This window comes from Rhipicephalus sanguineus, chromosome 1 (genome assembly GCF_013339695.2).
Source record: "Rhipicephalus sanguineus isolate Rsan-2018 chromosome 1, BIME_Rsan_1.4, whole genome shotgun sequence".
NCBI lineage: Eukaryota > Metazoa > Arthropoda > Arachnida > Ixodida > Ixodidae > Rhipicephalus > Rhipicephalus sanguineus.
Window position 1 is genome coordinate 47,219,450 of NC_051176.1, and position 24,137 is coordinate 47,243,586.

General features: G+C 43.4%; 1 protein-coding gene across 1 annotated transcript; it reads left to right on the top strand.

The window, feature by feature from the left end:
• The first annotated feature begins 1,710 nt into the window (after window positions 1-1,710).
• LOC119385295 (uncharacterized) lies at window positions 1,711-24,137 on the top strand. The gene is made up of 5 exons (XM_037652768.2): window positions 1,711-1,812; window positions 7,691-7,823; window positions 13,952-14,100; window positions 18,901-19,033; window positions 23,737-24,137. Exons 1-5 carry the CDS (start codon window positions 1,770-1,772, stop codon window positions 23,990-23,992), a joined length of 714 nt encoding a protein of 237 aa, XP_037508696.1. The 5' UTR covers window positions 1,711-1,769; the 3' UTR covers window positions 23,993-24,137.

The window sequence follows — 24,137 nt, forward strand, 5'->3', positions numbered from 1 at the left end:
TCCGACGTTTTATTGGTTTTATGTCTGCGCGCTTGCCGACTACGAAGCTTCGGCTCAATTCCTGGGAAAGTTTTTCTCGTCGCGTGGTTTTTAGCGGCTGGGTCGATCCTCTTTAGTATCTTGTGCATGCGCCGCCGGCAGCTATCGGCCTGCTATATTATTATGGTGCGGGCCGAGGTATTATTCTTTTTTTTTTCATACCTTACAATAAAGAAAAGCTATCGGCAAATGTCTTTTTACACGCGGTTGCACGGATCGCGGGAAGAGGACCGAAACGCAGTGGACGCTGGTGCCGCAGTGGCGCCTGTCCGGTGCCTTCGATGGTTGAGCATGGGCAGGAATACCTTCAACATGCGCGTTATCTCCGCGGCTATTGGTTTTTAATTTTGAGTGTAGTTCAGTTCGACAGCCGCCTCACGGACAACTTCTGTCATGCAATAAACGATACGCGTACATCCAGCGCTACATTCTTGTCGCACCCACTGAGCCTGCCCTCGGCCCTACGACCTTGGTCGACTTTGTTCCTATGTGTGTACAACACGACAGTACCCTCAAGCGCTTAATGAAACGGCTCTTCAACATTGGCAACGAAGTGCTGACGAGAAAACAGGTTCGTCTGTCGGATACCAACATAGAGATGCTACTCCCCCTTGCTGAGTGCGAACAAGAGACTTCACTAAGTTGCGAATGCGTATCCTGGACATTAGGTTCTACTCACACTGCAATATTAAATCAGCACTTCTTAGGCGCATATTTATTGTTCCTTTCGATGTTGTTTCCTGTGCAAGAAACTTATTTATATTGATGCATGTGTGGAAATTTCTGGTTGAATATCTGAAGAGCAGTATTCTGACTGCGCATTTGAAGACTAACGTGGAAAGTGCCCCATGCGTTGCACTTGTTATAGACGAGCACGAAAGTTGTAGTTAGACATGTCTGTAGTGTGGCCGGTTGTCAATAAAAAAATTCTACAAGGAGCATTTCTTTAGGTTCCTTTTATCTACATATAACCTGCTGCCGGCGATGTCAAATTCGTAAAATATGTGTAGCTTGATTTGAGATTTAAGCGCTTACTTTTCTTCTTCTCAGGATTATCCGGCAGTGAAGAGCGCTATAGTTTGAATAAAAATTCAAGTGTAACGTTAATGTAACGACACGTTCCAATTTTCGAAATGTAACTGTAACGAGTTCCTTTCTCTTTAGAGGAACTTGTAACGGCAACTCGTTCCAATATTGGGAAGGAACGAGGAACGAGCTTTTGTTCCTGTTTTAGAGTAACGTGTACAACACTGTTCTTAAAGTATATATAGGGTAGGTGGGAGGGTGTGTTTATCATAGACAGACTGCGCGCAGATATTCCACAACATCTTTTTGTAAGTCGACGCTGGGCATACGTACGCAGCAATCCGTCTTGTTTTCCTCGAGCCCTCTACATATAGTAGTGAACAACCAACACACCTAACTTTTGACACTGACGCTTAATGCATATGGAACGTGACTGCCTCCAGCGGCTCGGGGAAAGCGTAAGTGCATATGTTGTTGAGGCTTCGTGCGGTTTTACCATTTTCGAGGGTGCCACGCCTTAAAAAACCGCCATGCGCAACTTTCGGCACGGCTTCGAATGACGCGAACAACTTCATTGTCGGAGGTTACTTGCGCAAAAGCCGCATTTAAGCGAGATGCAAGCGTAGCGCGCCGACGTGCTGTGCGAGTGGCTTCGTATCGTCGCACTTTGTCGAGTTCGAAGAGGCCGAACTACTCGGATAAAGATGTGGAAAGCAACGGTGTTTATCTTGGTGACCACTTACATAGGTGAGCATAAGACCACCTTATTCTTTTACGTATCAAGAATGTATTGAACCGCACTTATAAGTCGCTGTATAAAATTACACGCAGTAATTTCGTATTTATTGCAATCATCTGTAATCCTGTTAGCTGCTGGCGAGATGGCAAGACACATTGATAATCCATATATAAAGGGTGCCCACCATGAATGATCACGGCCACATAAATATATCCCTTACGTAGAAGTCTTTAAACGTTTTGTGAATGCGACGAGTGCACTTTCCCTTACATTGTTCAACAATATTAAATAAAATATTCACCATGCAGGAAGAGAATAATCTTGACATTCTCGCCATATTATATACATTTTTTTCGGGTTTCGTGAGTGTACGCTTTGGCAGCGACCTGCCGTTGCTGCGCAGTGGCTCATAATAAAGCTACGGCATGGATCAAAGGAATCGTTATATGATAGTTACATAGTGGTCATACATTCGCTTAAGGGTCTCGTCTCCAACTACATTCAGTTATTAGCATTTGTCTCGGTGAATGGCACATGCCGCCCGCAGGGAAGTTGTTGATGCGCGAACATGCATAAAAAAAAGAAAAGAAAGAAACTAAAATGATTTGTCACAGAGTACAACTACAAAGCCGAACTTTACAGTACCCACTTGCATTACTATTTATCAATTTTATTTCTGTTATGCCTTAATGGCAGGTCCCTCGTCCTCTCGCACATATTAGTATAATGTTTATTGACTTTGAAGACTTTGAAGACAAACTTAAATAAAGGAAAGTGCTAACAATGATCAGTTCAGATTCGCGAAGAAGTCGCTAACTGTGCTGTTTCTAAAGAAGCCTTCCGCATAATGGTGCGCACATCGTCAAATTTTTTTTTCTTTTTTAATGGTTCGTAATACTCAAGTCTGTTTTGTCGTATTTTTCGACATGGAAGGCTCATTTATTCACTTACGAACAGCTCGGAGTGCTCTGCTCTGTCGACGAAAAACTTCGCTCTAACAAATTAGGAGAATGTGATAAAAAAAATTGCCTATTGCTAAATGTAGCTGTTCAACGTAGGATTCAGTAACGTTTCTAGCACGTTGTCGCTTCTTTGTGTGCTGTTATGTACCACACTCATTTAATATGTAAGACAACAGGCCTTACGTGCCTTAAATGCGTTCCGTATTGCGAACTTACAGAAAACGTGAGCCTTGTAGCGCAATGAATGATTGGCGTGTTACGCCTGCCCTGTCAAAGCAGGGCAGGCTCCGACATACCGGTGCATACCCGTGCAGCAGGGCATTCAACATGGCGGTGAGGTGTCATGTAGACCCGTCCTGTAAGGCGTAAGCGTCCACCAGGCTCGCCGGATGATCGCACAGACTGGGTGCAACAGCGGCTTACAACTTGCGATTCCTAGCCCGTGTTAAAAATGCGAGAGTTATCCTTAAAAAAATTCAGCCAATCTTGACTCTGGTGCCATCGTTAGCGAAGACTTTAATGATAAATGTCACTAACAAACAAAAATATTTGCAAATATGGTCTTATGTGTGCTTACGAGTAGTTGATTACCAATAGCGGCACGACAATTGACATCCCACACGAAATCTATAGCAACTGGCGCCGGCGCCTGTATCGGCGGTTTATTTATTACCTTGCACAAAACAAAAGATACATTACAGTCATGAAATGACGTTTGCAAGGATTGACTCACTGAGTTGCTTGATTATTAGAGGGGAAAAAAGCGCTGCAAGACGGGAAACGAGGAAACAACACACACTGCGTGTTTGTTATGTCACTGAGCCTTATTATACTCATATCTAAGGCCACGTAATCAAGTTTGTGAAAGTAAACACTCAAGGACGAAAGGAAAAGAGAGGAAAACCGTGGCGCCTAGCGCATTCTTGTTACAATACTGCAGCGATATATTCGGTTTCTTAAATGGACAGCTTTTCTTTTCGATTTCTTAATTGTACATATTTCTGAGACAGATGGGCTCGCGAATTGGCAAAAACATCCACAGTCTGGTTAGAAATCAAAGTACTTCAACGTATTCTCTAGTGATGCTGATATTGAACTCTCCATTTTGGCCGAGTTGAGTGACAATAGGATTGTGTTTAATTTTATTGCGCTATTTACGGAGGTACGCATCATGTAGAGTCGACCATAAAAGTTTATGGACCACGCTAGTGCTTGCCAAACTGCCTCTCTGCGCCCCCTAGCGGTGCTCCACATACCGTCGACCGCAGCACTGGGCCGGCCACCGGTCTTCCTGTTATTCACTGGTACATCAATATTGTGCTGCCGTGCAGCATATTGTTAGTTCGTTCTTTTTACTCAAAGCGCTTATCTGCCGTATGGGCGCCACATTTCCATTTTGATAGCCGAACGAAAGCTATCGCGGCGTGCTTCGGACAGTGTGCCGTTGGGTAGATATCGCTTCGTGAGAAGGATTGCGACTGATAACAGTTATGCTGATAGATTGCTCTAGAGGCAGAAGTCCGCTGCCACGGCTGCTGAAGAGAGCGTCGCTTAAAAAGTGGAAGCAGTGGAAAGTGGAAAATATTTGTGCTCAGTGGGAAAATGGCCGTGCCATCGATTTAGGGATGGATGCGCCTTGGGCGTAGCACTGCTGTCGATCGTCGCTGAAATAGCGGAAATGTAACCAAGAGGCTCTTGGCAACGCGCTCGCGTGGTCCGCAAGCTTCTGTGGTTGACTGCACATGTCACCTTTTGCACGAGATCTTGTGTGTCGGTTTTCCACAATGTTCTTGTGGTCCCACGGACGAGTATGTGAAACAGCGACATCTTGAGTTCCTGCGATAGGAAGCTGCGAGGCGAAAGCTATAGAAGCTGTGGTAATGTTTGACCATAGAATGTTCAGTTTAACCCTTCCCTTCCTCATCTCAAAAACAAACAAAAAACTTCGCCTATGATCGATAATTAAACTACAAGAAAGAACACATGTATTGTTTGAAACCTTTGCGGAAAATATAAATGTAGTAGACACATATGAAACATTCGAGCTTGAAGGTACTATTTGTCTACGTTCGTATATCTCACAAGCCTGGTGCGCGTAGGTCATGTATGATTTCATTGTGTGTTCGCTGGCTTTACCTTACCCTATTGCAAAACCCAGCGCCACTGGGTACCAGCGTCCAGAGCCATGCCCGATTATGGGCCCAGCGTCGCGCTGGATACTGGGCCGCTGGAGCGGCGTTTTACTGGGAGGCGCTGGGTACTCAAGCGCAAAACGGCTCTACGGCGGTTAAACGGCGGTGCCTACGTTCCCTACATAAATATATTAGTAAAGAAAGTCATATAGAAAGCATTAGTGCAATGAAAAAAAGAAAAAAAAAGCCGTACGAAAAACAAAAAGCTTCACCACGAGGATTCGAACTCGCCACCTCTCAATCTCCAAGCTAGGTCACTACCAGTGCGCCACGCTGATTTTTTTGTATTGCAATGGTAATACGTTATATACATATACACATGTGCCACACATCACCCACCAGCATGCGTAAGGCTGGCTGGATCTACTTATGCACTTTTAACTGTTTCAGTGTATCTAATATACAAATCATTTCATCACTTGCCCCTCGGTGCTCCAGCACTTCTCTGAGCTTCGTGATCTGTTCAACAAAATAGGCGTTAAGCGATCGCACTTGTGGCGCAGCGTTTCGTATATCCATACGTGACCTCCATACGCCATAAAGACCTAGAAGCGTGAAGAGGTCATACGAGACTGCGCCATGCTGAAACAAGTCAACATCGCTGTAAAAGGGCTAGTCAATACAGTGAGTCAGCGTTTCGTTTCATATTTCGGTGTCGCGTATTCCAGGAAGACGCGATCTTCCTTTCCAAATCACGCTTGCCTCTTTATTAGACACAAACAAAGGGTGGCCGGCAACGAATGAAATGCCCAAAATGTGAAGAGTGCTAGGTTTCTTTAAGCATTCCCGTTTTAACTCCGAAAAATATCAAATGGATCGAGGAGCAGGGTACAGGTTGGCGGCTGTTACTGCCGATTTTTATTAGCCGTTTCTCGCCCTTGCTAATGATGAACATGTACAGAAGCTTTATGATGACTCGTTCGATGAACACGCGCGTACATGAATTCATACTGAGTAGTTTTCTCGCGCGAGCGACGATATTACTGCGGGGCGGGCGTGCATGTATTCTGATTTGCAGTTCTATCGATCGATACCTACAACTATAAAACCACTCAGCAAAAACAAATACAATTAGTTGAAAAAAGTTGTCGGTGTGTTAGTTCACTAACGCGTACCAGTTGACAGGTATGTGTTCTGACGTATGAGTCAGAGAAGTACCGGCGAGTGCGGCCGGCTGCTTTCGGTGAGCCTGCGTTCGTTGCTGAAAGCGCGTCGCATCGATGGTCATCGCTCCTTATGCGGACACCGTAGACAAGGAAAATGGTTAATTTAAATTAACACATGTCCAGACTGTGCTTTACAGTAATCCTTACGCGTTGGAATTGCGTGTACTTAAACCAACAAGCGCCGGTGGCATGTAGACGGACTCGGCCGGTACAAAAGGCCTAACACTCGCCGGGAGCAGCAACGGGTAGGACCGACCTCGGCGCAGATGAGTTGCGATGGTTGAAGTTTCTGCATTTTACCCTCGAAACCTTTTTAACTGTTACCTAACGTATAGATGAAGTAAGTGGAAGTGCAAGAATTGCCAGAGATGCGTTTCCAGTGTGGGGATATCGAACGACGGCTGTTTTTCTGGCCTCCGTTGGGAGGGGTCGCGAAGCCAGAGCTCATTTACTTCTTGCCAACTGCACGGCGATGTAACTATTTGCTCTGTATGTTCACACCAACGCCTCCAGACGTATAAACATTAGAATATGAAGTCATTACCGCAACACATCACGGATGGAAAACTAATATATATATATATATATATATATATATATATATATATATATATATATATATATATATATATATATATATATATATATATATATATATATATATATATATATGAGCGGCATCCACAAAATGTGTATTCATTGCTTCTACGTGCTCCGCAAAAATTAACGACGTTATTGGCACTGCATGAATAAAAAAAAGCCTGGTAGAAAGCAAAATTATCAGTGTTGGCTGCTTTGGGTTATTAACATATTTTTCTCCACATTCGAGAGGGAAACATTAAGAGTGACCATGATTTCAGTTATATCATATCACGTATATCATGGAAATAGTGCGCATCTCCTCGTCTTTCTCTGCCAAGCTAGAATTTGTGACACATGTTTGGGACCTGTTAGGATAGCAACTATCGGTACCATCGAATCAGACATTCGATATTCAACGATACCAAAGCATTCTGCCGCACACGATACTGAAAGCAGCGCGCGGCACGGGCAGAACAGTGCAGGCTCCGGTATGTGCCAGCGCACGCCAGTGAGAATTCCAGAGTCTCCAGCACTTCCCAGTGAGCGCCAGCGTCACAGCGGCAAAGCCAGTGGCTCTACCAGTGCGACCCAGCTCTTTCCCAGTGCTTTCACCGGAGTCCCAGTGAATTCGAGCGTCTACCAGTGTTCCCAGTGGGGTCCAGCGCCAAAAAACGTACTGGTATCACGCTGGGGGTACTGGAACGGCGCTGGTTTTTGCAATAGTACTCTCTTCAGCGTCATTATTTACTCGCATGTTCTAGCAACGAAGTGTGTGACTGTCTCCAAATTTGGCAGCCTTCTGCGCTTCCTGATGTCATCACGAAAATATAAGGAAAAACACTAAAAAATCAGAAGAGCTGGCACCACAGAAGGCATCAACCTCTTCTGTAAAATATGCAAATTAAAATCTAGTACCTTCATCAGTGTAACATTACATCGTTCTCGCATGCATTTTATTCATGCTTGTTTCCCATAACATCCCAGGAATATGTCATTCCCAGCTGAAACCCGGCTGCGAAAAGGCTGAGCTTCACGCCTGCGGTGAGGACTACATCGTGTACAGCAATAACACACGGATGCCAGACCCCGACGATCCCGAGTTTGAGGCAATCTGCGAGTGAGTGTTTGTTTTTGCGAGTGATGCTTCAGTTAACTATATATAGGCTTTTCGCTGCGTAAAAGCGCAACAATAGACACAAAGAAGCGACTCAACACGAGCTGACACTATTATTCTTCATGTAGTGCGCTGTAAGAAGTAAAGCTCGCTCTAATGTCCGTTCGGTAAAGCTTAACCATATGGGATGGCTTTCTTTTGTTTGTTCTTTTAATCGTGAGTGCATGCCTCCATTTATAAAATTTCAGTGCCTTACAGTCGCATACAAATTAGTTGCCGCAGGGCTTATCTTTCTCACTGATTTTTTCTGCTGAGGAGACTCGGTCCTTGTGTTAATCCCCAGAAAAAGAGATGAAGCCCACTTATAGAAAGATGTTATGCATGTGTACTTCTAAACAAAGTAACTTATACTGGATTAACACAATTTTCAACTTTTGTATACATAGAAATACAGGTACCATTCGTAAATTAGGTACCGTTTATACAGGGCATGTGTTTTTCTAGACGATGCAGATTTTTTCGGAAAATTCTATGACAGCAAGGGCCCTGTCATTTTCGCGCACGAACTCTACAGTAAGCCGGAAATGCATTGACGCAGCTAAAACGACACTGAAGTAACAAATTCACAGAAACTCGTTCATTATTTTTATAATTATTGATTGGAGGGCACTTGTTTCATTAGAAAGTTGTCCTGCGTGACAATTTATGGCATGCCCATTATTTAGAACTCAAACAACTTGCATGTAATTGGATATGTTTATAATCGAATTTTAATGCCGACGTCGAAAGTGAGCTTGCCTGGCACGCAGGTAACGCGACCACTCTGTCAAGTCACACCGGAAGTTGCTGTGACAAGGAAATGACGAAACATAAGCGATGGCGCGTCTGCAGTTATTACCCCTTCTCGACGAGGCCACGCGCTGCCGTTTGAAATGTGTCGCGACCGCCGCAAGCAAGGACGGGATGATCGTGCACCCCATGTGAACAAGTATGTTTGGCGCTCTTTGGCAAAAGACGCCCTTGCGCCAAAAAAAAAAAAAGAGTTCGCTTTCATCGATGTAAACAGACGGTCGATTGAACGCTCACACGACCGCCCATACATCACCTTAGTTTTTATTTTATTTTATTTCTATTTTTTTTATTAAAACAGCGCCCAAACTATAGGCAAAGTAGCAGCAAAAGCCCGAGTTTGTATTGGTTGTACAACCTACCGCAAAACATAAAAAAGGCGAAGAGAACACGCATCTGAGCCCTTACAATATTTCAGGGAATTTCAAGGAAGCTCTTCTGGCGCATTTTGAGAAAGTTTTCTGTTTCCTTGAGAAATGACACAAGGGCAGAGGAAACGTATGCGACCAGCAAAGTTCTTCTCGAGCTTGGGTGCAGGGTTCACTCGTTGCTTCAGCAAAAAGACGCCAAATACATAAAACGTTGCCCAAAAATAACCACATTCCGAAATTCCTCGTGCCATATCTACACCCACAAAAAACAGGCAATGGTGTTTTGAAATCGTGTAGGCGTGTGCCTTAACTAAACTTTTAGTTAGATAAGAACACGTTGAGTGTTTCGTTTTACAACAAAGCTGTATACACACTACACAAAAATAACCAGAAAAGCAAGTCAACTACTTCTCCTTTAGCGCATTCTCTTTTCTGGATTTTCGTTTGCTACGTAGTAGTTGAGGTAAAAATTTAATGTCGTGCTAACTGAGGTTTTGAATGTAGAAACTGTAGTAGTTATTTACCCCGCTGAAGTGTTCTGGGATTATAGTCAGAGCAATCTTTTACTCAGGGTGTCGGAACGGAACGAAAACGGAAAACGAAAAAAAAACCGAACAAAAAAACGATATTTCGGACCGGCACGAAAACGTAACCGAAACTTTATCTATTATTTCGTTCCGGAGTGAAAACGAAATTTTTTCAATCGTTTTTCGGTTCACGAGAAAACTTCGCAATCCGGAGCAACTGAGCTCGTGCAATTGTGAGCATATCTTAGGGTACGGTATTAGCGCGTACCTCAGGCAGGAATTCCAAAGCAAAGATATGTTGAAATTGTGCAAAAAACGAAAACAGTGGCAACTAGAGATGTTTATATTAACGCAAGTGGATTTTTGCGCGCTTGTCACGCAGGCCAGCGTAGAGAGGGCATTGTCGGCGCCGAAGTTTGTTACAGCGAAAGCTGTTATGAGATCACAACAGCTGATTTTGGCGCCATAGTTGTCCACCGCCGCCGGCGTCCATGACCGCTCACGCGTGATATCAAAAAAATAAATAAGAAACAAATTTCTAGGATCGGATGGCATTTCAACCCGCGCCCTCTGCGTGGCCGTCGGGTCTTCCACAACAGTGCCATGCTAGTGCTTCTATGCTTGCGAGGAGCGCTTGGCAAGCGTGAGTGCCGACGAGCAGTGCGGCCCAGTGTTCCGTATTCAATACAAAGGCACAAGGTGCCCGAGCGGTGCACTGTTCCAACTAATACCAGCAGATCTAGAGGGTCTTATTCCTCATTAACCAAATCTTATTTTTCTCCATATTCACAACCGCTCCAGACGCGTGGCAAAACTGCTTAGTTTTCTTGAATACTACTTTTGTCAGCATAAAAATAGGCTACGTCGTCATTTTAGCATTAACACATTTAAGCATAAACAATATTAAAACACCACCATTCGTTCAAACATGCTGACCATGCAAATACTATAGGTAGCGGGAGAACTGCCCCTATGGGAATTATTAGGGTGGTTGTACAGCACGAGATATGTAACCAAGCTACTATCCCTCGATCTTGGTAACCTGTTTTGCGTACTCTTGCAGTTCTTAATGCATCTGATGACATCAGCTTTATGGGGCGTTCATTCTTAACTCAATAAAACTATCAAGATGCCTTGCTTACGGGGAGGAATTACATTGATGGAATTGAACTGCCCGGCCATTCCCAGAGTCCGAATGCGCTAAGTTTTTTCATTCCGAGGAATTGAAAGGAATGGAATTGCGGCAAGTTCTATTTCTCCGCAATGGAATTGAAATGGAATGGAGGCGCCCATTCCGCCACACTGCTTCCCACCCACTGCAAAGTGCTCAGCCATAATTCTTTATCATCATCAGTCACAGCGCAAAGTGCACATAATGCCTTACATATGTGTAGCGTGTACCACGAGACTCCGAAGAATGACGAAAAATGGCATAGTGGGAACTTTTCTACTTCAGAAGAATTGGGATGATTTATGGCGTAGTGGGTACCTTGCATCTGTGCTTGTATTATTGCCCCAAGAGACTCTCCAACGGGCTCTACGAAGTCCGCTCTTCCAGCTTTCGTTGTGACTGTGCTGCGTGTGTCGCGCAGGCCTGGCGATCTCTATCAGAACAGCGGTCTCGCACATCAGAGAGTACACTCAATTACGTGCTGCTTCTGAGATTGTGCTCACTCCCTTGACACAAAGCATTGAGCCCACTGAAAAATTCGTATTTGTCTTTTGAGAAAATAAATACTATGACTTTGAAATTAATACTGGTTTGTGCTAGTTGGTAGAAATTCGTGGTACAGAGACTTCCGCTCCTCTGAAGAACGTATTTTACCCTTGTCCCACTTTCCTAAGAGCAGCGCAAGTAACTACATCACAAATCCAATGTTCGTAATGATTACCTTAACTTCAAATTTTTCTATAAAAAATACCATTACGAACCGTTACGGATGTAGGGGCTTCGGAGCCCAGAACCCCTCAGGAAGGAGACCAAGACAACAGCGGACACATCTTTACTGGTCCGAGCCTCGGCCGCAACTGCCCGCTGCCAGCGGCTGCTGAGCGCGAGCTGCGAGCGCACCCGCGGTCATCGTTCTCTTCTACCTACGATCGGCGCGCTCGCGGCCGGCGCTCCCATACGGAACATTTTTTTTTTTTTTCGTTCCGGAACAGAAACGGAACGGAACTTTTTGCGGTGGAATGAAACTAAAACCGAAACGAAAACATTTCGTTCCGACACCCTGCTTTTACTGCCTCTGCAAAGTTTTTCCGGTGATTTCTTCGAGTTATTTCTCGGTCGAGAGTTCCTTGTGGCTGATGTAGTAGCACTTATTTACTCCCGTAAATCAGTCTTGGCGGCTATTTCTGGTGGCAAGAAAAAAAGGGGGGAGCGATTGCACCGTGAGCCCTCGAAATTCGAATTTAATCAACGGAGAATGACGCAGTATCCATGACATAATTATAATATCTGGGGTTCAACGTCCCAAAACCATGATATGATAATCAGGGACGCCGCAGTCAAGGGCTTCGGAAATTTCGGCCACCTGGGGTTCTTTAAAGTGCACCTAAAGCTAAGTACACGGGCCTCAAACATATCCGCCTCCATGGAAGATGCAGCCACCACGGCCGGGATTCGATCCCGCGACCTTCGGTTGAGCAGTCGAACGACATAACCACTAGACCACCATGGCGGGGCCAGTATCCATGACATATACAGAGATAAACATATACACAAACTCACACACAACCAATGCAGAATTAAACACCACATAAGCCTACAGCTCGCGCTAAACAAACTTTCACTGGCCACCCGGTATGTATAGGCATCGCGTCTTGACCTGCCATCTAGTGCCGGCAGGATGCTTATGTTTTGCGTGATTGGACAATAAAGATTCTCAGCGTACGCGTAAACTTAAGGCGAGCTGCAAGTCGCCATGAGTCACACCGACCTTTTAGTACAAACCCGCCTGATCTCACCTTTTTCATTCCAGGTGGTCGAAATTTCCGGAGTCCTTCACTACGGCGTCCCTCATAATCATATCGTGGTTTTTGTACGTTAAACCACAAACATTATTATTATGATCTCACCTCTTTGATTATCTAATTATTCGCTGGCACTCCGTCGCAATGGCCGCACCCGCGTTAGCGGTGCTGATGCACAAGTCCGCAAGTATACCTAAGCACACACAGAGCACGGCCGCTCAATAATTTTGTATTGTAGCGGTGCACAAACACAGCAAACACAGTAGCAACACATATTGAGGAACGCCGGCAAAGAGCGGCGCCGTGCCTGTACCGGCTTATTACCGACGGAGTCACTCGGCCTTTTCGAGGAGCACGGCTATGCGATGAACGACAGCTGGTGATCACAGAATTAATCTCCTGTGCAATTTTTGTCGTCATTCTTTGGCGGCTTTTTACGGCACGATGTACTTAGAACGAACGAGACGGCTCGCGCTCGCAGCGCACCGGCGGCCGCACGTTGGTTTCGTCTGCCTCCTATCGGTGCTCGCCCTCGCGCTAGATGTTTTACAGCAGTTGCCGCACGGAGCGAAATACACAATTCGGACTGAACTTTACTCCAGGAGACATTATTTTCTACATGCCGAAACACTGCTTCGCATCGCCTCATAGTCCCCTTTAGCGGGAGATGGTGTGTTCTATCTGTGCGACGGTTCACCATTCCAAAAGAACAAATACTAGGAGCACCACTTTGAAATCTAGGCATTCAAATAAAAAAAAACTTACAGGTTTCCTTACGCATTCGCGTAAGACGACTCAACGGCGAAAGGGGTCTTCTTATTTTCCTTTTCGATCGATTTATTGATTCTCCCCCGCCCCCCTCGGAAGTTTCCTGCATCTAACGTGGTGTTTCACCGCCTCCAGGATCGGAGGCATTGCAAGCTTTCTGCACCTCACCTGGTTTTGCACTGCCTCCGTGATCGGCCCACCTTTGACCAAGAGACAATGTCATGTGGTGACGTTTCATGTGACATCATGCTATATGCCCTCACGATGACGTCATATTGTGACGTGGAAACGTTATCATTTTTTGCGTCACACGTGATGACACCGCCGACGCAGGACGCCCACGCCGGCGATGTTCGATTTCCGCGCTTGATGCGGCATCAAAGGCTTTTGCCTTAATAGAAGCAGTTATTCTTTGGTTTGATTCTTCTGCTGTGGCATGCAGCCGCAGGCACGTTTACTTCGCTATTAAGCAATTTCTTAAAGACTGTAAGAATGTCGTGGTAAATAGTATTCGATTTCAATCATTCATTATTGATCAGACTGGTCAATTATGACGGAAGGGGCAGTGGTGGAGCCAGATCCCCCCGAACTTTTCCACATAGGGCCTGTTTTTTTTTGTTTTTTGTTTTTTTTTCTTTTGCAGGTTGTTTCGTGAACAGGTTGCCTGCACGTTCGACTTCGCCCAGCGATGCCTGCAGGACGGAATCCCTCGTGTCGTGGCACTGGTGAGTATGGAAGCGGTCGGCGATGACTTCGAAGCCGCTTGCACCGAAGGCACTAACGAACACGAAAGTAAGTCCCCTCTATACCCTGTAGTGACAAAGATAAAAATACTGGCTGACCGTCTCAGTATAGGTGAACTCAAGTGTGCTTTATGAGAAATGGAAGGCGTTCAATGATCCTGAACATGGAAGACGAAGCATTTAGGAGACAGTGTTACGTGATGCTAAATCAGAATCAGGATTTTACTCAGGTTAATAAACGATAATAATTGCATGGTATGAACATACAAAAAGAGGCCCGTAGTTAGAAACCGAAATGGGACCTGCTGTGCATGATGACAATTATTATGACAATCAATAATGGCAACATGCAACTTTAACAGTAACGAAATCAGTTAGCAGGCATGGCAAAAATCAGTTAAATGTATAAAGAGCTACAAGACATAGGAATACGCGAGACTAGTGAAAACTGCAAAGGTAACATTTTTCAAAGCAGTACAGAAATAGGGGTTAAAAATAGAAATGTACATAGGTGATCACAAAAGAACAAAATAAAAACATGCTGCAACGATAAAGCTGAGTCTGAGGAACCTAATAACACGTTCCTAAGCTCAATATTAAACCAGTGAGCTGTCAGCTATTTTAAAGTTAATGGTGATGTGTTCCAGAATAATAGTGCTGAAAAATGTAAGCCACGTGTTTGCCGCAGTTGGTGCGAATGCTAGGTAAAGTGAAGTTCAAGTTTGCAGCAAATCTAGTAGTGTTAGTATTAATAAGGGAGGCCTGTGGAATAATGGTTACTGGAACAATATTGTTTAATACCCCAAGAATGAATATGGCGACGTTATGCTTAAGATCAGTCGCGGACAAAGTGTAATGTGCGTGTAATAATTCATTCGTGCTTATTATACGTGATTAAAATGTTAAAATCAAATTGCTGGATTTTCAATTACTTGCAAATATATTAAGTGAATTTTATTCAACGTTATAGTTAATATTAGAATGAACAAAGACATAATGAAGTGACAAAAGTGCAGAAAAATAGAAATACGAACGAGCTTTAATGAGCACACGTACCCCGTAATCCATGTTCTTTTTTACATTAGCAATTTGTAGGTTGAATTTAATGTGGCGATCAAATTTCATACTTAAATAGGTACAATTATCAACAGACGCGCCATGGTGGTCTAGTGGTTATGGTGCTAAACTGCTGACCCGAAGGTCGCGGGATGGAATCCCGGCACGGTGGCCGCATTTTCATTGGAGGCGAAAATGCTTGAGGCCCGTGTACTTAGATTTAGGTGCACGTTAAAGAACTCCAGGTGATCAAAAATTTCCGGAGGCCTCCACTACGGCGTCCCTCATAATCAAATCATGGTTTTGGGATGGTAAACCCCCACAATTATTAATTATTATTACAATTATCAACAGCTTTGATAATGCATTTGCTAATGAAAATGGAGTGAATGTGTTCCGGCGATGGCTGATGCGAAGTTAACAAATTCAGTTTTGGTATGATTGATCTGCAGCTTATCGCTTTCACATCCCTTGAATATTTTAACAGGATCACCGTTTAGCTTGCTTGTTAGTGATGTCACACATTTCTTAGAATTAAATATAGTTGTAGCGTCCGCGTACAAAATGAATTTCGATGAAGAGACGCAACTAGGTAGATCGTTAATATAAGGTAGAAAAAGTAGGGACCTCTGCTGTACGCCATGACCGCTTCTTTTCAGTGGAATCCAGAAATGATAACGACTTGTTTTCTATCTTGTAAGAAACTGCGCACTAATAGTAGTGATGGACCGGTTAGTCCGATGGCTTCGAGTTTAACCAAAATAATTATGTGATTCATAGTGCCAATTATCCTATAAAAGTCTATAAATAATAAGGCTCCAAATTTACCTTCGTCAATCGCTTTTTAAGGTAATCAGTTAAAGCTGTAAGTGTTGAAAAGCCAGAACGAAAAGCAAAGTGAAAAGGGGAAAATGTATTACATTAATTTAAATATTTCTTGGACACTTTTCAACAACTTTTCCAATAACTTTATTTTTAAAAAATAGAACAACACACATGGATCTAAATTCTGCATGAGAGTGCGATCACCTTTTACAAAAACAAGAATTACTCGGTCATGTTTGAGTTCGCGTACGTGAAAATACACCAGTTTTAAAATTTAGGTTATGATAGCAGTTACAACATTAGCAATATGTTCTGCAATCATTTTAATATGCTGGGCATTAAATGGGTACTGACATAACATTTGGCGGCCGAGATAACCTGCGGGATCGATTCCCGTGAAGATGCGTGCATCATCTACCAAATCTCAACAGCGAATACACCTTGGAAAGTAATTTCTATGAATATTGAAGTTCGCGGGCACGATCCAGTATTATACGCCGCACCTCACGACAGTGACATCATCTAAAGTGACCTGAAGGGGACGCCTTACCTCCGCGACGTCCCCATTGCTGCCGAGCTCCGAGCTGGCGCAATAGTCCCACTGCCATATTGCAGCGCTTTCTACAGCAGCCTGCTATTCGGCGGCTGCTCGCGAATCTGTGCCCGAGTCGAACGTCCGGAAGCCTGAAGAACGTCGTAGCTACCACATGACGATGATGATGATGACGGCAACAACATTGCGCAGCATGCGGCAGGCGAACGAGCGCGAGCAGAAGTGCGTCACAGTTCTTCGTGCCGTTTCACGCGCTACAGGGCATTAGTTGCACCCGACGGCTTGTCGCTCTCGAAGCTCTCCGCAACAAAACTGGGACTGGTCGGTAATAAACAGACTGTAATTACTTATCTGTCGCACACTGCAGCAAGCGATGTGCCGTGTTATGACGAATAGGCGTCCAGCAACATAATACAGCAAAAAAAGAAAACACGCCACACCAACATTGTATTAGCAGTACCCCTTTATATTATCGAGTCCAGCGCTCGCAGCTTTAAAGGCCCAAATTATTCAACTTGCTTCCCTAGGGGTGGCCGGAAAAATAAAAAAAGAATGAATGGGGTAGGTGGTTAAAAGAGATGTTACAGCATGAGGTGGAATCGGGAGCGGTAATGAAGGAAGAATCACAAAAGGCATTAGCCATGTCAACCTCATTACTGTATTGTGAGTGCATGATTCTCAATATGACGTCCTCCATTTTTCGATTTAAAATGGTGGTAACCTATTTTCCACTTCTTCCTAGTGTTATTGGCACTTTCTGCAAGTTTTTGTTCGTCATAACTAACCGGCACAAAATATGCGCTAGAATATTAATCAATCTTGAAATCAGAACTTTATTACATAACCGTTATGGACTTCAAGTAGGCAGTGAGGGGCCCCTGGAGGCATGATACTACTACAAGCTAATGAGAGTGAATATCGTCTTGTGTTGGCTATTGTTAGCTGTTGTTACTGGTGCAGGTATGAAACGGTACTGTTTCGCACAGATGATAGTATCTCTGAGAAGCATTCAAAACAATTTTTATTTAAAAAAAAGACACTGCGTGCGTACTTTGCGACGTACTTCGTTCGTTTTTATGAAAGTGTTATTACTAATATCCTTTGCCAGGTAACGGCATTCTCTTTCATGTGCATCACTGGAAGAATCGGAGATTACTATACGGGTGTATTTCTGCGTTTTGGTAGTAACTGATAAATATATGCTATAAATATTTTAGGGTCAGTGTTCAAATAACAATATCAAATGTGGCCAGTAACGAACTGTCACCTGTTGATTAAAATTTTCCATATTGCCGTCAACTTTACCATGTTGCTTCCCGAAATATGTATTACAAGAAATTGATGTTCTATTTGATACTGGAAAAAACCCGCTGTGGCAGTGTAGTAAAACAAATATTGCCCAAAATACTACCACTCTCCTTTCGCTAGAGTGATTATTACGTTGCTAGTGGTCTGCTCTCCTGGGTTTGTTCCCATCAATTAAAGCATGAAATCATGACCAATTAAGAGATCTCTCGGTACTCACAGTTTTAGCGATGTGCTGGCCACCATCTAATTTAGCCTTTTGCGAGTTTCAACGAAGCTACATTGCTAACTTTCGTTTAGCGAAGACTTAAAATTGATTAGCTGAACTTTGTTTATCATGCGAAGTGAGTTAGCTACTTGTAGGTGGGTAATACACGTATTTTAAGGTACTCTACTTGACAAGGTAATAACCAGACTTATAACAGCCACTGCTATTCACCCTTATACCGAGGCAGCATTAAAGGCGACGAGAAGCCACCTTCTCCGTTTACCCCAATATTTCGCACCGAACTATGCGAGAATCCTCTGGAGTACTACTGCTTGTATTTTGGATCAAAATACATGCCTAGTCAAGCAATAGCTCGCGCACTATAGGTCATTCATATACTTTTTTCTGGTGTAAGTGATCAGAGTTGCCATGGCGACAGGTTTTTTTATTGTTATTTATATGCCGGAAATGTTTGCTACAACATTGTGCGCTTAACAAAATATAATTGTGATTGGCGACACTTTCACACAAGACTAACCTCTTTCCCTTGTTTCGATAAAAAAATGAGGGGGTTATGTCCATACAAAAATACAAAATCAATGAAACTTGGGAAAGACAAACTACGTTCCAAGACTCAGTAAGAATAGCTTTTCATAGGTGGAGCGTGTACATCAAAGGCATGAAATAATTATGTTAATCAAAACGGCATACATGTAAACTCTAATCGCTGCTATGACGGCTGGATTTGGTGCTGTCAGCGCCTTTTTTTCCTGACATATTAACAGCCTGGTGAGAGATATGTGTATATCAGACAGATATGATGTGTAAGTGCTTGTGGACATTGTATGCGAGGCCGGTGCCTTGTCACTCTTGGTCATATACTCTGATCTCTACATCGGCAGTGCTGAGGAACAGCATCAAGTGCCTGAACGCCGTCGAAACCAAGCTGAATGGTTGCTTTGATGTCCTTCGTGATGGCTTAGGACAAAGCCTCGCATCTTCTAAAGGAATAAGGACCATCCACTACACGTGCTGGTAGGTCGCGCACGGGGGCTCACTTTTCCAACTCTCGCGTTTTTTAGTGCTTTTTTTCAGTTGGTTACACATCGATGTTGTTGTCATTTTTAATAAATTGAGCGCTTGAGCATGCGGGAGAGTGCTTCTATTGGTACGTGTGCTATCACGGACAAGGAATCATGCAGTAACTTTTTCATTCCACGTGCAATGAGGCGATATCTTTTTAGTTTTACGTATCTGAGACCATCTTTTTTGAGACTATGTTATTTTAGTTTAAGAGCCGCACTACTAAGTGGCGACACAGCTCCAAAATAAAAATCTGCCTCAAGCAAGTTAGACTTGAGGGCTCGAAATGAAAATTTACGCGTCATGACTGGGGAGAGCCTCGTGAAACGTAGTAGTACCGATGACCATTTGCACGGAGAGACTTCCTCAGCCCGAACAAGATCACTCACGCATAGAAACCTCTTGATGAACTTTGGCCCAGGGCTCTCCAGATGCAATTGTGACGTTTATTGTAGCAAAACTGCATCTATGTGCCGGCTTTCTTTGCGCTAGCCAGTTTAAACAATTACTTTTCCGATGAAACAGTCTGATTTTGTGATGGATTGCAAAGCGTCACGTATCGCAAAGCGTCGCAGCCTGAAGCTTTCACTAACAGAAAACTCTTTGTTCTTGTCTTTCCATGTAACAGTGAGATGAACGCGATTGAGAGGAGGGGCATCCAATAATTATCTGCGACTCTATCTATTTTTAACAGGGTATTATTTATAACAGTGTCTATGGGTTCACTTCGAAATTAACGATAGTAGGCCGACCAATTTCAGCAATCTACAACGTAATCTACAAGCAGCATCAACTTTTTCGTGGACCCTGCCTGTTTTAAAGAGAACTTTATTTTTCCAGTGATAAAAAAACACATCTAGAACTGCTTATTGTGTAGATTTCTAAATAATACGCAATTTGCACCACAAGTTATCTTTTAAATAAATGCTTCATGAGTTATGCCGCTCCAACAAGGCATTGTTTAACGAATCTTCTCCACACTTGCGCAAAATATTATTCACCTTGAAGTTTATTGCGAGCAATTTTTCTTTTACTTTTAAATAGAAGACAATTTATTTCAAATAAAATATTTGGCCCACGGCCAATTAGGAGCTTTGAAAAAAGGACCCGTGCTGTTTTGAGAAAGTTGTTCGAAGAAACCAATCTTTTATGAAAGTATTAAAGTTCAGGTAATTCTAAATGCAAAACGAATTATATAACGTTATGTTTTCAAAATTGTGTTATGTTGGGATCGTGCGTTTTATCTTATGTGCAACTGCTTGTCTTTTGTGTATTGCTGTGCATTGTTGGTCATACAAAATGTTTAATGTCCCACGTGCACAGGGGAGATGAAAAAAATGCGAACAGCGTGGCATGTTAGTGCTCCGCTGTACACATTTGTTTTGATTGCGCGTTTCCTTTGGTGGCAATAAAAACACACTATAGGCGCGAATGATTGTATCATAAATGAGTATGTTCTAGCTATCACTATACAAATTGCAGCCGCTTGAAAAGAAGTTCGAATGGACGAGCGTGTAGTACCGCACTATTCGCATTTCTTTTTTATCGGGACAGTGCTGGTGAGCTTATCTTCCTTGCATGAACTCGAACTTGAAGCTTTGTGAATCATGTACTGTAAGATTTCAAGGTGTTGGTACATTTACTGTTCTACTGGGTTATAGATATCGTGGCATTTTTCTTTGTTTTTGCTATATTACATTTCATTTGCCTAGCGCTTAGGAGTAGCGGGTGCCACCCACAAGGCGCCAAGTTCTCATAAACATCCTATTAAAAAAATGTAAATTCGAGCAGGTGATTTAAATCTGCCATATTCTTGAACTTCAAGATTTATCCGCCAGCGTCCGTTAAAACTCACTTTTTGCCGTGTTGCTAGGGCCCCGATGCAGACTGATGTTTTATTCGTTGTGGAATATTGTATCACCACGCATTACTTCACATTCTTTGTCAGCTTGCTCTCCCATAAGGAGACAAACTTTCGAAACTCAAAGAAAGGTCTTCGACGAAACGTGTTTATCTCAAAAAAAGGACATGAACTCTCACTTTGCTGATAATTTAAGACACGTGCGCACGATGTTTCCGAAACTTTAAGGACACTTGGCGGGTTTCTACCACAACAATTCATTGCTATTCAGAGCCTTCTGTGGCCAAGTAGCAATGTGTGCCTCAGAGTACATGTTGTTCTGTCTTCAGAGAAAGATTTGTTTATGCAAATAAAACTATAAATCTGCACGATTCAGGTGATGTTGGTAAAGTACATAGGAATTTCAGGAAACTTTTATGTGGGCTTATGTTGGCCTCTAATGGTGGCACCTGCATACCTCAGAAAAGGTATTCGGAATGCCAAAAAGCTGATTTGGCAGGGTCGGCGTGAAGCATAAATGCATTTGGCCTGTTGTTGAAAGGGGGCGCAGCATAATTATGCAGATATAGCTGCGGAATGCAGTGTTGCTAGAAAAGTGCACGCAATTTCTCACTATTAACCCAGGTGAACTTCTCTGCTTTTTAAGGCCGTTGTAGATGCCGCACACTAGTCGCGTGAACCATGCGTGGCAGTGATAGCTCATTCCGTCTAATGTGTGTCGTTGGTTTCTAATAAGTTTCATTTTATCATGCATGACCGATGCCGAGATGCAGCCGTCCCTTCGCTTTGCATCTCGGCGACTGCTCTCTTGCCAGGCGTAGGGCTCTGTCAAAGGAAAGCAATGAAGGCTAACTGCGTATCGGGAAGAATGTTTGTAAAGTGTCTGCCTACCGATCAGGGAACAAATTAACAAAAGGATGCTGTCAGGAAAGGGTGGTTCAATAGCGGATGGCTCTTCCAATATTATGAGAGCGTAGCTTCCACGCTCAGGGTTCCGGTGACTGTATACACCTGGGTGAGCGAAGCAAACACTGGCATTTTATTGATTTCTTTATCAGCGTTTCTTGAATGATGTCATTTTGCTTTCGGCCTTAGGCTCTTCATATATTTCACTGCACATCGTAAAAAAAAGGTAACGGCGAGAGGAAAGGCGCTTGCGGAGACGATTCGTTAAAGCGGTTCGAGAACAATGGTGCGGAAATACCAAGGGACCGTCTAACGTTCATTTGGCTGGTACGTTTGCTGAGCATTCCACACTGATTAAACATATATATATATATATATATATCTTTTTGCTAAAAATCGCGCACCTCCACTTCGAATGATTTCAACAGGAAAATTTAATACAATTCGGCATGTGTTGCACTCTTGTAACACAAGAAGGCCAAAGCCTCGCTGCACTCATATTAATGAGAACTAATACACAATAATGCCAAGGAATGTATAGGGGATGTAATTTGTAGCAATTATTGTATAATTGTGAAGAAAATAAAGTGGACGAAAAGATAACTTGCCGCCGGCAGAGACCGAACCTCCAACCTTCGAATTACGCGTCCGATGCTCTACCAATTGAGTTACAGTGGCGGTCATCCTCACGGCCACTTCATTGGTTATATCTGTGCATTCGAACCTGAAAGAGTTAGGCAGAACCGATAGCAGCCATGGCGGCAAGTGTGGCACACTCTTTTTCTGCCTGCTGGCGACACGTAGCAAGTGATCTTTTCTACGAGCTGACAGCTGACCAATAATCCCTCGCATACTACCTGAAGGCATCAAGTCTGCCACCACGAGAGCCTCCCTATGAATGAAGGAAAGAAGGGGATTTTTGTGGACTCGTTTATCTATGTTAGACACAATATTAATGAGAACTAGCAGTCAATAATGTCAAGGAAAGTATAGGGAATGTTTTTTGTAGTAACTATGATATCAATGTTAAGAACAATGATTGCAGGTTTGGTCCCGGCCGGCGGCAAGTTATGTTTTCGTCCACTTCATTTACTTCACATTTATATCGTAATTACTACAAATAACATCCCCTATACTTTGCTTGGTATTATCGTCTATAAGTTCTCATTAATATTGTGTCTAACATAGAAAAACGAGCCCTTAAAATTGCCGTGCATTTTTTCGCTGCACTCATGTAGGACAGTTGAGCATGTGTATTGCAATAAATCGACCTTTTGAACGCCTCATACGAGCACGTTTGCTTGTGTACGTCGTTTTCAAAGGTGTGAGAATGTAATAAAGTACCCACTACGCGTCTGTAAGGCAATGCGCGCATCTACGAAGCTGCAAACTTTGTTTATGTGGTAGCTGACGTTCAATGACGATGATCAGTGATGGCTGAGCGCTCCGTAATGGTTCGGAAGCTTTGCAGCAATCACACATTAGGCAATTCTGATTGTGTGGGGCGACTCTAAGCTTCTGCCACGCAATATTGCGTCTGTTAACGCGACTCCTCACCCGGCATGACGCCTTTGTATAGTCTTTTTCTAAAGCAGTTTTAAGAACTAGCATGGCTCTGCGTTAGAGCACTCTACTGCCTCGTAGAATGCCTCTGTTCGATTCCGGCTCGAACCTCGTTTTTTTTTTTAAGGTGAAGCTTTAGAGGTCACGTCATTTGTTGTACCGCATGCCACGTTTTTCAAGGCCAGCATTTGATGGTGCACTAAAGGCTTCGCCTTAATATGCATTTTAATGTGCCGCTACTTCGTGGACAGTACACTTAATTACCGTCAGGTCCTTTTCAATGCTGCGAAATAGATAATCTTTTCATTTCTTTTTTTTTTTCTAGCACGTACAACAACTTTCTGGATTGCGTAGAGCACTCTCTTGACCGGTGCGAACCTGGCTCGAAGGCGAAAGATTACCTGAATACCGCCATGGACCGCATCTACGGACAAATCTTGAGCTTGGCGTGCGGACGATATACCCGCAGTTCAACACACTGCCGGGACTTACCGAAGCTTCCGCCCTATATGGGGCCAAAACAGAACTTCATCGAGTTGCTCATTGAAATATCGAGTGCCTTCAAGAACATAAACATTTAGACTGTGTGTTCGCGTGTATCAAAGTGTTCCTCCAAAATCTATGTCAGCCGCATGCGCTTCATTATTTATTGTCGTATGCTTTTTTTGTTATTTGAAGCAATAAATGGGAAGTTTTGCACGTGATCATGCAATGACACCCAAGTTT

What these genes read in the sequence shown, in the direction of transcription:
- LOC119385295 (XM_037652768.2), top strand. Translation starts at nt 1,770, where the DNA reads ATGTGGAAAGCAACGGTGTTTATCTTGGTGACCACTTACATAG. An exon ending in CTTGGTGACCACTTACATAG is followed by an intron (nt 1,813 to 7,690) that starts GTGAGCATAAGA and finishes ATAACATCCCAG; the next exon opens with GAATATGTCATTCCCAGCTG. An exon ending in ACCATCCACTACACGTGCTG is followed by an intron (nt 19,034 to 23,736) that starts GTAGGTCGCGCA and finishes TTTTTTTTCTAG; the next exon opens with CACGTACAACAACTTTCTGG.